The sequence below is a fragment of the Oreochromis aureus genome, linkage group 1 (assembly GCF_013358895.1).
Source record: "Oreochromis aureus strain Israel breed Guangdong linkage group 1, ZZ_aureus, whole genome shotgun sequence".
NCBI lineage: Eukaryota > Metazoa > Chordata > Actinopteri > Cichliformes > Cichlidae > Oreochromis > Oreochromis aureus.
The window spans coordinates 5,228,998-5,244,560 of record NC_052942.1 but is presented as its reverse complement, the minus strand read 5'-3'; the positions used below and the strand labels follow the sequence as shown (position 1 = coordinate 5,244,560).

Genomic DNA, 15,563 nt, shown 5'->3' with positions numbered 1-15,563 from the left:
ACGTCACGCAAAAGAGGTCACTTCCTCTTCATACCTTTCATAATAAAGGTTAGAGACACAGATCATCAAACAAATTTAAATGTTGGGAAAAGATAACACAAGTAAACACAAAGTGCAGTTTCTAAATTATTAAGGTTACAAAAGATCCCAGAACAACACCAAAGAATACTATATCATCGTCATCAGGTGGGGACAATGCAAAGCAAACGTAGCCTATGTTTTACCTGATGGGGTACAGTGTTGCTGTTGATGGGTTGTTGCTGATAGTGCTGGAGAGCTGAGACTGTAGACATTAAAATCTCCATAGGAGAGCTGGTAGCTGATTAAACAAGTGTTATGAGATAATCCTAAAATGCAAAGATCTGTGACAGTGCTTGGAACCATAAGGCGACAGATTTTTAAAAAAAAAAATTGTGGGAAATAAACTAGGCTCTGCCTGTGACTTACTCTTTGCCTCGCTTCCTCCTTCCATCTCCTCATCTCATCTATCACTGTCCATTTGCTGTTCATCTGAGAACAAGGCACAATTTGTTATTGCATTAATCTATTATTTTATTATCCACACTTAACAACTCTTGCACCATTAATCCATAATAAAGTAATGATAGAAAAATGTTATAGAACCAAAACATTGTAGTTGTGTTCATTATTGTTTTTCTACTTGAACACCTCTGCAATGCAACAACTGGTACATGTGTAATTGTTACCTGTGCTCTTTGTAATCCAGCTGGTGAGAGATCCACTGTAGCTCATGTATTCACTGTTTCCTCCTCCTCTCCTTACAGGGCCTGTCTGGACAATGTTATATTGTGAGTAATAATTTTAAAATATCTATACACATAAAACATGCACACGCACATGCACGTACAGTGACATATTATACCTTCTCCAGAATACTTTGCATACTACAGCAACAGGTTTCAATTATGGTGCTGATCCGGAATCATTTCCTTATTATTTATTTCCAGTGCTATAATAATAAAGTAATAAGAATTTTTTCTGAAAAGTAATAAATATAAAATAATGTATTTATAATGATTCAGTTTGTTTGACTATCCACTCAGTGCAAGGCTTTCTGCCTTATTAAATGCTTAAACTTTAAAGATAGTAATTTTGCTGCTATAAAATCAGCATTTGTCATATTTGAAATATAAATCTAATATAATCTGTTTCTTAATGTATTGTCTTTAAAATACATGAAATATCTTCCGCTTGTTGCTTTTCCTTAGTAGTAGTTTCTTAGCAGCTATTTGACCATAAAGACCTGATTCACACAGTCTCCTCTTAACAGTTGATGTAGAGATTTGTCTGCTACTGTACCTCTGTGTGGCATTTATCTGGGCTCTAATCTGGGGTGTTGTTTTGTGATTTCTGAGGCTGGTGACTTGGATGAATTTATCCTCAGCAGCAGCAGAGGTGACTCTTGGTCTTCCTTTTCTGGGGCTGTCCTCATGTGACCCAGTTTCGTTGTAGCGCTTGGTGGTTGTTATGACTGCACTTGGAGACACATTCAAAGGTTTAGCAATTTTCCAGACTGACTGACCTTCAGTTCTTAAAGTAACGATGGACTGTTGTTTCTCTTTAGTTAACTGATTGGTTCTTGCCATAATATGATTTCTAATAGCTGTCAAATAGGGCTGTCATCTGTGTACCAACCAGACATCTGTACAACACAACTGATAGTCCCAACCCCATTGAGAAGAATTATATAAATATAATTGTAAATATTTTGCACAATATAAAAGAAAAAAGAAGACCCAGGACTGTTGAGCAGGTAGAATTCATATCAGACAAGAAATAGACAACTTTCCTCTCCCAAAATTGCAACAACATCTTATTTCAAAAAGCAGGAACTCCAGCAACACTTGAGGAAGGGGGGCGGGACATAACCCCCATATCACCCCCATGTCAACCCCCCCCCCCCTTCCTCATCATTAATGATCTAGTCCAGTATTTACTTGGGTGTGACTTAACCAATTAACCAATACCTACCTATTATATGTCAGCTGACCTATCTATGACGTTTTGACTGGTTAATTTGAATTTCATTTTTTTCTGTTTCCTGTCTTGTATTTAAGCAATTCTTTACAATGTTTTACTATGACCCTGATGAAGGCCACAAGCCGAAACGCGTTGGTCAATTATTAAAGTTGTTCTTCTTCCCTCAAGTGTTGTTGAAGTTCCTGCTTTTTGAATTCTTTTATCCTCTCCATGCACCTTGGAAGCAGGTGAAGTTGTGCCAGAAATTTTTGCTGCGAACAACACCTTATTTCCCAGACATTTGATTGAGTGTTGTTAAAAGAATGCAGGATGGTATACAATGGTAAATATGGCCCTGGTGGCCCTGATCTATCCATCCATTTTCCTCCTCTTATGCAATTCAGAGTCACTTCAGACTGTAAGACCACACTGACCAACCTATGCAACACCTGGATTGGCTACAAGAAAGCCCTCAGTCCCTCATATATGAATCCTGAAATGCTTAGAACTATAGAAGATGAACAGGACCGAAAGAGTCTTCATCAGGAATTTGATGGGAATGTGGTCAACAACCAAAGAGAGGGATGGTAGTCAAATTGAAGGGATTGTACTGCCAGAAGTCCTGAGGAGTCAGGACTTGCCTTTTATCTCTCTCCCTTTACCCCCAACCAGTTGAAACAGATGGCTGACACTACCTGAGCCGGATTTTACAGGTTTCTTCCTGTTAAAAAAGGCTTGTCCTTACCACTGTTGGCAAACATGTGATCATCGGGGGGCGTCTGATTTTTGTTATTTTCTCTCTATTATTGCAGGGTCTTTACCTTATAATATAAAGTGCGACTTGCACTATAGAAATAAAATTGAATCGAAATGACATATATATGGGAGGTGTACTTTGTATTGCAGAATTAAAAGTAAACATGGTGATATTTTGTGCTCAGTATTTTTTATTATCTCAATTGAAAGCACAAACAAGAAAAATCTTGAAAATAAATCTTCTTAATTTTTTTTAACTGTTAATAACAAAGGATTGTGTCGTTTAATTTCAGAATGTTCAGTTTGACATTTTTGACAAATAGGGAAACCATTGTTTCTTAAGAGGGTGGTATGTGTCAAAAAAAGAGTGCCGGCAGTCTTTCATGACGACTTTCATGAGGTTTTCCCAGCAGAACGTTGCAGTTCACAGAGACCGTCAGTTTAATACACGTCAGAAGCGCTTTTTATTGTGACTTATTGACGCGGCCTAAAAAGAAACATGCTGTAAAATCTTCCACAATGAAGACAAGGCACAGTTTTCGACGTGGTGACGAACACCACCACAATCACTTGGGGGCGCTAGATCACAGAACAAGCATGCTGCATTTAAGGACGTTAGACTTTCAAAACTTTATTGTGACTTGTTCTTTTATCGGCCACAGATAAAGATAAAAGACAAATCTTAATAAATGACAGTGTAATAAAATGACATACCGATACAAATTTTTGGCTTGGAAAAACAATATTATGTTAATAGGGTTTTACATGTCACACTTAGCATTATCAGCATGTGTACACAATCAAGCAATTTGACTTTTGTTAGAACAGTTTCACGCAATAGCTTGTGCATTAGTGACACTTATAGTCACTAACTATATAACTACTACTGCTTTAATATAAAGATTTATGAACTATGGCAAAAAGAAGCTACGCTTTGTCTACATTTACACAGCAGATGAATTTAGATGTGTGAGTAGGGTTTCATACGCAATTTAAAGGCAGCACCGTCGGGCCCTATGCCACGGGGGTGGAGGCGATTAGAAGATTTCTACGGAACTGCCGTTGGGTCAAACCACTGTTAAACCCTTCGCGATCATTCTTCTCGACATTCTTGCCATGGCGAGATAATGGTGAGAGTCGGACCGCTATTGAACGCTAAGGGATAAAAAGCAACTGCGCTTTTCGATCGCTGTTAAATTCGTCCATGATCGACAGCGGGGGACAGCTTGATTGCCAGAAGGAGCAGGGACAGAGAATTGTTCAAGTGACGGCTTCAGTACGACTGTTGCGATGCTACGTAGGCATCTGGAAGAAAAGGGCTTTTCTACCATGAGAGATTGCGCGTGAGCCCGGTTTTCTGGCGGAAAACGAGCTCTATCGACCCAGTCTTTAGTATTTGTATCGAGACGATCTAGTCTTGCTTATTGCTTTTACCGACAGAGCTAATGAAGTTTGGGGGAATGGCAGGTCGAAGTCGAAGAGCCTGGTTTAGTGTTCTGTTGGGACTGGTTGTTGGGTTCACACTGGCTTCCAGGCTGATTTTACCCAAGGCGAGTGAGTTAAAGAAAGCTGGACAGAAAAGAAAAGCCAACTCTGCCGGGTGTGGGCTTAACGGGGGTCTCGGAAAAGAATACGGGGGAGTCTTGTGGCCTGAAGTTAACGGTTCACCGCCGACCGAGAAATCTGCTTCCAGATCTAACAATTTCCTATTTGTTGGTGTCATGACTGCCCAGAAGTACCTGAACAACCGTGCCGTGGCAGCACACAGGTATGTGACGCGACTTGGAGAACAATGCCCAAACCTATCAATTTAATATAAAAGAAATAAACTTGGAAACAATGGTGCACGGGCCTCTTGTACAGTAGCCCATTTAGTTAGCTGGCTATACTTATTATAATGTGAAATATAATAATATTTATATGTTACCACAAAAACATGCCACATTATGTCTTATGTGAAATGTATAGCAATGTTCTGTCCGCTACCAGCTCGTATGGAGTGTAAAACTGACTGTAAAACTCCTTTAACTTCGACTTTGGCATGGTTGTGGCTAAGGAGGTAGACGAGATCGTCTCCTGTAGATAATCAAACTGGATGAAGTTAATCAGAATTTCTTCTTTTCGTTTTTTTTAAACATATTAGCAAACATTTGACCCTATTTTAAGCAGACATACCTGATGGCAAGCAGATAGAAAAACCTTTAACTTTTAAAAATATTTTTCTAACAAAAATATCAAAAATCAGTCTCTGTTATAGGCTTGCTGAAAAGTGTGACCAGTTGTTTGAGAGTTTTACTTGCATGTAGCGCCCACTTCAAATTTCTTCACATCTCCTCAAAAAATTTAAATTGGATTCAAGTCTGGACATGTACAAGGTAATACCATGAACCCAGTTTTTGTTTTTTCGCTTTTCAAGCCATATCTTGGTTAATTTACTGCTGTGCTTAGGACGGTGATTCCTTTTTAAAGTTGTAAGTCCAGTTCAGTTCAATTAAATTCAATTCAATTTACATAGTGCCAATTCACAACAACCTCAAGGCACTTCATATTAAAAGGTATAGACCCTACAATTTAGAAGAAAGAGAAAACTGAGTAAAACCCAACAGTCAGATAATCTTTTATGAGCAAGTGGTTAAGGACAATGAGAAGTAAAAATAAAAAATGTTTCAACAGAAAGTTCTCACCATGACCCAGGCTTACGATTTGGAAGCCATCTGTTGAATGAGCAGAAAGAAAAGAGGAAAGTACTCATCTTTCTTTAGTACCATAGTACTGTAGACAGTCTATGTTCCAAAAACTGTAGTTCATCTGGAAGTGATAGGAGCACATGGGTACAGCGTTTTTTTGTTTTGTTTTTGTTTTATTTTTTTAAAAATGGTGAAGAAAAAAGATGCCTATCCTATACATGGAAGATGGTGACTAATGAAGCTCCTGTATTAGGTCTGATACAATTCGTTGATAAGAGTTGGGGTATGGAAGTATTTTGCATTGCTATCCTTATGTATACGTTACACTTTTTTGTTTGTTTGTTTTTTTTAAAGACAGCTGGCACTGTCATTGTGTAATATGACCCACAGGATAATATACTGGCAATCGTTAATGTTATATGAATGCTTAATGTAACTAACATTAAACCTCATAGTAGTGCTAGTAGTCTACTTGGCAATCATCCCAACCTTTTAGTCTGTTGTGTCCAATAAAAAATAATGTTAAGTTTTTAAATAAATGGTCCTCAAAACTAAAGATGGTAGTAGAAGAACTTTCAGGTGAAGAAAGCTTTATAAAACTTTATTTTTGGGTAGGGTTGAGAAACCTTTCAAGCAATTTTAATCAGATTTGACTGATGATCCCTTACATCTGATTTTATGTCCTGTTATTTAACAAATGTTTTAAAATAACTCTATGAATAACTACTAGAAAAATTTAAAGATGGCTGCCATGATGCAAGATGGTTTTCCAGAAGACCTTTGATATGACAGAAGGTCTGCTAGTAGTACACAGTGATGATGCTTAACATGTTCAGATGCTTAACATTTACAATTTATGTTTTGGTTGAGATATCTGGGAAATGTGCAAGTTTTATGATAAACTGGTTTTGGAATTGTGACTGCAGTGAACAAAAAGCAGTTCAATATAGTGTAAGATAATGTCTGAGTCTGATATGTTGTAAGGGTAAGTATTTAAACGAAATGTAGCAGTGTTACCTTTCAGTTCACTCTACATTAAAGATTACTTTTGCTTTTATGTTTATTTTTGGAGAGGAACCATATTCCGTCAGTTTCAGTGTCATTAAAAAGTTTAAAATTTAGATTTACAGTTTGAGATAATCTTTATTGTCCTTTTCTGGCCAGTAATTCCCACAGAACTCGACTGTGGTTGTGGTGATGTTGAGGCATAATGTGTAGATACACACATACAGGGTGTCTATGTATGTTTGTAGAAAGAGGCACATACATGGTTTCTTAACTTATTTAATAAATAATACCATATACAGTTTGTGACAGTTTAAAAAAAAAAAAAAAAAAGTAATACTTTCTGTACATCTTGTAAATTCCTTATGAACTAATACTTTACCATCTTGGACTGAAGCTGTTGGTATTTTTTTCTTTTTTTCTTTTCTTTTCTTTTCTTTTCTTTTCTTTTCTCAGCTTACTGACTGTCCAAACAATTTAGCTTTTGTCTATGCTTTTACACCAACTTTCTTCTGATCGGCTGTTCCTTACTGTTTCCAGAGTTGAGATGTCCACATCTTCTCTAACTTGTCTCACAGCCTTCGGTATTTCTCAAGCTGCTGGTATAGCTATATCATCACAATGGGCGTCTTCCTCTGCTTATCCACAACTACAATGTCATATTGGTCACCCATCACCAGCTTGTCCGTCTATACCTGGAAATCTCACAGGATTTTAGCTTGGTCATTCTCAACCAACCTAGGGTGTGTATCCCATTTTGACCTTGGGACTTCTAGACCATACTCGGCATAGATGTTCCTTTATACTATGCCAGCCATTTGGTAATGTATAGATTAATCTGTATAAAGTCTTTAAAAGATTCATTTATTTGTTGTGGATCATGAGTAATGTTCCCAGTGGAGTCCTTTATAGAATAAATCGTTTTTTTCTTCTTTTTATAGCTTTAACAAGCTATTTAGCAAGGAATTTTCCAGATTTATTACCATGTTTAAAGTCCTCCAAACGCAGCCTTTGCATCAGAAATTTTGTTCTCTCGTTAAATATTTCATTTTATTTTAGTTCTAGTTTTCTCAGGTTAATAATATATATGCTCTTGTGGTGAGGCAGCATAGGTATATTCTAATGATTTAATTGTTCTATTTCTAATACAAGCGGGGGGTGGGGTTCTTTCTTTTTCTTATATTAGCTGTAAGATAATGTTTTGCCACACATTACTACTTTTCTTGCTTCCCATAGAACACATGGCGATATTGCTGGTAGGTCATTATCTAAATACATTACCCACTTGTTTTTGAATTATTTAAGGAAATCTTGTTCTTTCAGTAATGATGTATTAAATCTCCAGGTCCTAGTGTCAGAGAGAGAGAGGGAGAGAGTGATTCTATCACTCTCAGCAATCATTCAACAGTATCTGAGTGTCTGTGATATCACTTATAATTGAGCTGCTAACTAAAAGATAATCTAAGCGAGATTGTAAGTGCTGTACTCACCACCAGTGAGTGTACCAGGTACCACTCTTTCAGTGACGAGCATTTACAGCATTGTTTGCCAGTAGTGCAAGTTTTAGTCATTACGTAACTGTACTGTTTAAAAGGGAAACCTGCAGTCGCTGAGACCGAAGAAGTCACTTGAATGGGTCTCTTTTTAACTAGAAGCCACATACACTTATTCATACAGCACTTAATCCTATGCCTTAAATGATTTCTCTCACGCTCTGGATGCATCAGGAGATGTTTTGGGGTTTGGTATCTTGTCTTGACGTGACTTTAGTTATGTGGAGAGTTTTTGCCCATTTGGACAAAGAAGCAGAGTTCTGCAAACTGTGTCAAAAGCGTGTTCCCAAAAAGGCAGGTAACACCATAAAATGTTTTTAACATCTTAAGTAGTGCCATCCTTCACAGACAATGCAGAATTTTATATGCACAGGTATACTTTTTTTCCCAGTCCACGCCTTGTGACACAAAATAAAGTGACAGTGATATCACCAATGCAGCAGCCTATTTTATTCTAAAAGACATTATACCAGTAAGCACAGTTGAAAATGTTGGATTTTAAGCATGTTTTTAAAGTAATTGAATTCAAGTTGCCAACTCTTTTGGCCATGAACATTTCTTTCAGACAGGCCTGTGCCCTGTTGTAAAGAGGCTAAAGAAACAGTTGAACAGCAAAGTCAAACATTGTTACCATATCGGATTTGTGGCTAGTCACAGGAGCGCGTTCAGTGAGAGACTAAGATTACCAAAAAGCACCACTGAACCACACAGGAAATCATTCCTGCCCGTGGCCATCTCCCTGTACAACTCCTCCATCTAATACACTGTAAACACTGCAATAGTTGCACCCTTTTTGCACATGACAAAGTTCAGAAGTTAGAGTCAAATGTTAATCATGTATATTCCACCGCTGTAATATTCGTTGTCAATGTTCTTGATATTTATATTTGAGCGATTTGTATATATTAGTGCGGTTTGAATTGAAAATTTTTAAAATTTGTCAAATCTGTAACATATTGTATTATTTAAATAGTTTAGTCTGTTACTGTTACTCTCTTGGGGCTACTGTAACCCACATAATTTCCTCAGGGATTAATAAAGTATTCTGATTCTGAAGTTGCACATCTGATCCGGAGATGAACCTCACAGTTTGCTTTATTGAGACACTATTGGATCTCTTGTGTATGTAAATGTATTGATTTTTTTTTTTTATTTGTGGTAAGCAAATAACAGAATTGCTGAATTTGTCAATTTTGTTTATTTTGTCCTTTGTTTACATTAGAAAGTTGTTTCCCAATAATACAATACAATTTGAATCTATACAAAATAAATTGCATGCTTTTGTTTTCAGAATTAAGATTTTTGTTTTTCATACATAGTACAGTTGTATAATATTCTCTAGTATGGGGTCACTTTGGGAGGTAGAACAGATTGTCTACCAGTCTGAAGGTCAGTGGTTTACTCTCTGGCTCTTCCAGTCTGCAGGGCTATATACTCTGTCAGATTCAGCAAAATCTATAGGACAAAGGATGTTCAAAATGGGTCTTGCAGACTCAAAATATGCCTATGCTATAACCTACTGCACAGGCAAATCCTACGAGAACTATATGTATGATATGGGATCTTGTATACCTGTCCAGAGGTTCTGGCAGAGGATATGTGAAGACTGATCCACATGGTTTAGCTGCTGTAGCCCAACCTCAGCCAAGTTGCACATCTTAGGTGACATAAGTGAATTAGATATGGAAACGCATCACATACAGTCCTCACTGCCCTATGCACTGCTCAGAAAATCAAACAGTTTGTGTACTACTCAATATAGAAATGTATTTCTAGATCACAACAGTTTGGAGAAATGTCTGCCACCTTTTAAAAAAAACAATTGGTTGGTGGGCGTCTGTGGACGCATGGTTGTTATCCTCGGATCTTCAGTTCTCTTGGGTGCGGTGGAGGTCCGGGGCCTCCTGGGCATTTCCTTGTCTGCCTCTGGCTCTCATGGGGTGGGATTATTGCAGTCTCTCGCCTTCACTTTTCAAGTCCCTTATATGACAAACACAGGCATTCACATCCTCTTACTCCCTCTCTCTCTGGCACACACGCAGATGTTTCTTTTGGTTTTGTTTTGTTTTTAATTGTTACCGAAGACAATCTGAAGACAGGAATACCCCCAAAGAAGCAGGACCTGCTCCAAAAAAATGCCTGTAATTAATAAACAGTTACATTTTGTTAAACCTCTTGAATTCAAGCTGAAAGTGTGCACTTCAACCATAACTTCTTTGATTTTAAACTCCAATGTGGTGCTATATAGAGACAAAATGACTAAAACTGTCATTGTCGCAATATTTGATGTTTAACAGGAATATTATGGTTATGATACAAATTAGGAATATCACAACGGGTTCACACTAAAATATGTGCTTCCTACCTCTGAAATAACCGCTGGTTTCTAAATGCTGATGATGTCAGTGTTGAACATTTATGACTGTGCCATCTGTTTCAGCCACAAAATACCCAGATGAATGTACCTAGTGGTGTACTCTGTAGAATACACACACATTTTTGGTTGGGTCTTAGACATATCATCATAACGTCAGTCCTCTCCTTTTGTCTGTTTGTGTTCCTTACAGGACATGGGCACAGACAATTCCAGGTCGTGTGGAGTTCTTCTCCAGTGAAGGATCTGACACCTCCATACCGATCCCGATAGTGGCTCTGAAGAATGTAGATGACTCATACCCTCCCCAAAAGAAGTCCTTCATGATGCTTAAGTACATGCATGACTATTACCTGGATAAGTATGAGTGGTTTATGAGGGCTGATGATGATGTCTACATCAAGAGTGAGAAGCTCGAGAGCTTCCTGCGCAGCCTCAATAGTAGTGAGGCCATCTTTCTGGGCCAAACGGGAATGGGGGCCCGGGATGAGCTTGGGAAACTGGCTCTGGAGCCTGGGGAGAACTTCTGTATGGGTGGGCCAGGCGTCATCATGAGCCGTGAAGTTCTTAAGAGGATGGTACCCCATATCAGAGAGTGTTTACAGGAGATGTACACTACCCATGAAGATGTGGAGGTGGGCCGGTGTGTCAGGAGATTTGCAGGTGTTCAGTGTGTCTGGTCATATGAGGTAAGGTGTTTGTTTATTTATTTATCTGTGTAGTAATGTAGTTGTTGTACACAGGGCTTCGAAGTGTGAGGTGCAAGGGAGTTATGGGTGGATTTGAGTGTATGTGGGCAGAGGAAGTTGTATAGGACTTATCTGGAAGAATTTAAGACCGATTTAGCGTAAAATGCTGTTATTTCTGATGAATAAACTTCCATAAATTCACTTAGTAATCACAACAAAAAAAGGCTTCAGTATCTTTACCAGCTGTATCGGGATGCATTACAAAAGTGCTAACAGCGTATACTTTTAATGATGCCAGTTGACATACAACATATTTTAGTGTAAAACAAGTCAAAATTGTAGCCAGCTGCATATAAGCTGACTCCCAGGCAACATTATGCTTCCTGTTTCCATTTTCCATGGACCCTGTATGACAGTTGTGGTAATATTACAACCCCAATTAAACTGAAAAGAATCCAATCGTTTGCAAATCCCATAAACCCATATTTTATTCACAAAGTAACATAATAAACATTACATTTTTAAACTGAAATAAATGTGCCATGTTAAGAGTAATATTAGCTCATTTTGAATTTGATTAGTTCAACAGTTTTGGGTTTTTTGGCTTTTATTGGAGAGAGACAGGAAAGCGGGGAGAGAGAGGGGAGAACCCGGCATGTTCACCTGCTCATCCCACTGAGCTAAACTGGAGCACGAGTACAACAGTTTTCAAAAAAGTTGAGATAGGGTGCAACAATAAGGTTGAAAAGTAAGTGGAAACTGGTCATTTGCCAATCTCAGAAGTAAAGATGGGTTGAAGTTCACCAGTACATAAAAACTGCATCTACAAATTAAAATTGCAAAGACTTTGAATATCTCATCATCTATATCATCAAAAGATTTAAAAGTGGAGAAAATCACTGGATGCCCTTCATGTTGTCAGTTTATCATACTTTGCAATAAAAATCCAAAATCCAAATTAATACCACTGTTAGCCCTCTTTTTCCATTTTGGTTGGCTATCTACTCTTGTGTGCAATGGAGTGTAATCCATCCTTGCATTTGTGATTCGTGTCATAGATACACTAAAGCTTCTCTGCTGAGTTAAAACCAATAACCTCGGCCATGCAAGTGTGTGATAGTGTTGCCAGCATTTATACTTTTGTTTGTTGGGCCTGCATTACTACTGAATTTCCCCACCAAGCAGGAGTTGATTATTTGGGTTCTCTCTTCAAGTTCCTTTAAATTCCAGTTACTAAAAAATGGCAGCTAAAGAAGTAGTCAAATCAGAATGACATAACTGGTCAGTCACAGTCATTCTGGGCTGTTAATTGTTGATGACAGAAGTAGTCACATTTTTAGATGAGGCCTACATAAGATCAGAGCAGGGGTGATCAAATAATTTTCCCAAGTGGTCACTTGAGAAACTGGAACTGTTACAGGACACCAATAAGCTGAACTCAGTTCTGCTTGGTATTCATTTTTTCTTATTATATATTGCTACCTCTAAGAGTAGTTACAGTTAAGCAATGAAAATGTGAGAAGGGCATGGTAAAATTGCCAAGATTTTATCACCACTTCATCATTAAATAGAAACAATTGTGAAAAAAATGTGCATAACAGGTGATTATTGAGAGGGGATCTGTAACTAGATCTTCTACTACTTTTGTGGGTAAAGGTAGATCCAAAGACACCAAACTTTTTCTTTCTGTCTCCATATATGTAGAAACTTTCCCTCATTAAGAGAAGAATAAAAATCCAGTAGTGATACTGTCTTAAAGTGCTCTGGCAGTAGAGGATCAAATGTGCAACTGACTAACTTATCATTCAGTGTTCATGCAGTGATGGAGTTAGCTGTTTTAGGTACAAGATCAGCAGCATGGTTCATTTTTAGAACAGATTTACAAAATACCTCCTGGTGTATAATACAATACAAAAATATCAATTTCCATTGTTTTACTTTGTCTTAAAATCTGCTTTGAAAGTCTGACATTTTTCCCTGTCACATTTCAGCAAATACTGATTATAACACCTGTCAGTTTACCATAGCATGCACTTACCTCTGAGAACAAATCACTCTCTGGAGTAGTCCCTTTTATTCAGCAGACAGCTAGCTAGCTAGCTCCCCTGTAATCTAAAACTTGTTTTTTTTGGTTGTTGTTTTTTTTTTTTTTTAATCCAATCTACAGCAAAGTAATTGGGCTGTCCTGCAGACATCACAGCTCTCATTCAGAGCCAAGCAGAAAAGCTTTAGATTCTCAGCAATGATCTTAACCTATCTTGTTATGGTTTATCTTGTCAGGGGCATGTTCTCAAATGCTTATAGTTTTTTTCTCGGGGCATATTGCTATGGCAGAGTCTGCCAAAACACTCTCTGATAAACTCCCTGTCTGAGAATGGCCTACTGGCTTTTGTGATTTTTGTTATAGAAAGTCATTGGCTTTTTTTGTGTGTGAGCTGATATCTTTTTTTTTTTTTTGGCTAGCATAAATGTTATCTTTCATAAATGTTAATCCCAATGCTTTTACAAATGAAATGAAAGCCATAGTACAAAAAAAGCAATTGGAGTGAAAAAATAAATCATGGAGTTGACTTATAGACCATAATGTATTCTAAACCACCTATGGCAGATATAACAGCTGCACACATCCGTGGCATTCTTTCTACAATAAAAATTAAATATTCTTCAGAAAGTTGGTCTCATATCTGTTGCAGAAGTTCCAATAAATGTGGACCTTGTAGATTGCTTTGCTTTCACTCTTCTGTCCAGTTCATCCCAAATCAGCTCGATGGGGTTTAAGTCTGGAGACTGTGCTGGTCACTCCATGTTTTCAAGCTTACCATCTTGTTCTTTTTTCCTGAGGTTGTTCTGGCATAGCTTGGACTTATGATTTGGGTCATTACCTTGCTGTAGGATAGAATAGAATAGAATTAGGGCTGCACGATTTTGCATAAAATGAGAATTACGATTTTTTTGCTTAGAATTGAGATCACGATTCTCTCACGATTTTCTTTTCCAATATAAATATTTATTGGACTTATTAACTGCAAATCAACTTCGTTACAGTTGAAACTGAACATAAAAACAATAAATAAACATAAAAACAATAAATGCCTCACATTTTGTGGTTGCCGCAAAATGTTGTACTGCTTGAAATTCTGTCTCCACCGTTGCTCGACACTGCGTGTATAGAGCAGGTAGTGCAACAATAGAAAAATAGTTGCGGGACGGCACTGTGTAGCGTTTGTCTAGGGTGTTGATCATTTTCCTAAATCCCTCGTTTTGCACAGTGTTGATATATCTTTGGTCAGGTGATGAGTAATAGCCTCCGTAATTTCTTTGTGCCTGCGGGAGTTCGACGTGTATAGGGAAGCGCTGTATAAGGTTCCCGTTATTGATGTTTGGGTGGTTGACCAGGACGGATTTTCTCCTGTCACTTTCTCGTCATCCCTGACGTGTTCTCCGTTGTTTTTTCCCTGCCAATCCGGTTGTTCAGTGATGACGTGACGAATCCTAAAGTAGTCTGCGTTTAATATGGCTTTTGTGTTGTTAACATGTTTAATGTTTTGTATTTTCTTCTATTTAATCTCAAAAAGCTCATAAAACAGTCAGTGATCACTGTTGACCTCCCTCGGCTTTTATTACCGCTAATCATTTATTTAAGCTCAGTTTTTAAAACCTTACGATGTAACTACAGCACAGCCCATGCAGCAGTATATGAATGACTAACCTCGTATTGTGGATGGATTATCTCACTTGTTCTCCTGGCTGAAGTTTAGTCCTTTTACAGCATCCTGCCATGCGATTACATTTGTTCCTGACCACCGAGAACACTCACGTTAACTTTTATCGAGTGGAAAAAAAGTTAGCTTGTTTATGTTATGCTAACATAGCTGTGTCGCTAGCGGTCACGTAGCACATCATTATATACCAGCTAGCCAAACTTCAGTAACCCTACAAACGTCACTGCTGTTTAGTTTTCTGTCTTCATTTATGTTGGAAGTGATAGCAGAGCTGTACGTTTGAATGTGTTTCCAAAACCCCGCAGTCAGGACATGCTATATTGTATTTAGATAGAAGCTAGCGAGCTAACTTCCTGCTAACTTCTAACGCCGTTAAATGTCATAAATTCCATTTTCATGGATGCCTGGATGTTAAACTCAACTCAATTGTTACACCTGGTAGAGAAGAATGCTGATCATTTTATTAAAGATGAAAGACTTTAGACAGTTTTTCAACTCTCAGTAATGCCACAGTGATCGTTTAATATATGGACCTGCATCACGGCACAGCTTCTGTATCACGTGGTATAAGGCTCCGCCCTTGTCATTTGTTGAGCAGGAAGAGTGAGCGCTTGTTTTCATGCAGATTACGTCCCGGATCAAAATGCGGTACAATCGTCGTCGTCTGTTTTTTTTTTTTTTTTTTTTTTTTTTTTTTTTTTTTTTGTAATCGTTGTCATTTGAAATGAGATCGCACATAAGTATGAATCGAGATCGCGATTTTCTAACGATTAATCGTGCAGCCCTAAATAGAATAG

The 15,563-nt window shown here is 37.8% G+C and overlaps 1 protein-coding gene across 3 annotated transcripts in view; it reads left to right on the top strand.

Annotated features, from left to right (window-relative positions):
• The first annotated feature begins 3,765 nt into the window (after positions 1–3,765).
• The window catches only part of chsy1 (chondroitin sulfate synthase 1), a 37,170-nt gene continuing 25,372 nt past the window's right edge, over positions 3,766–15,563 (top strand). For all 3 annotated transcript variants that reach the window (XM_031750910.2, XM_031750911.2, XM_031750912.2), the window contains exons 1-2: positions 3,766–4,504; positions 10,549–11,044. In XM_031750910.2, coding sequence (XP_031606770.1) covers positions 4,182–4,504; positions 10,549–11,044 — 819 coding nt within the window. In that variant the 5' untranslated portion in view covers positions 3,766–4,181. The remainder of the gene's footprint in view (positions 4,505–10,548; positions 11,045–15,563) is intronic.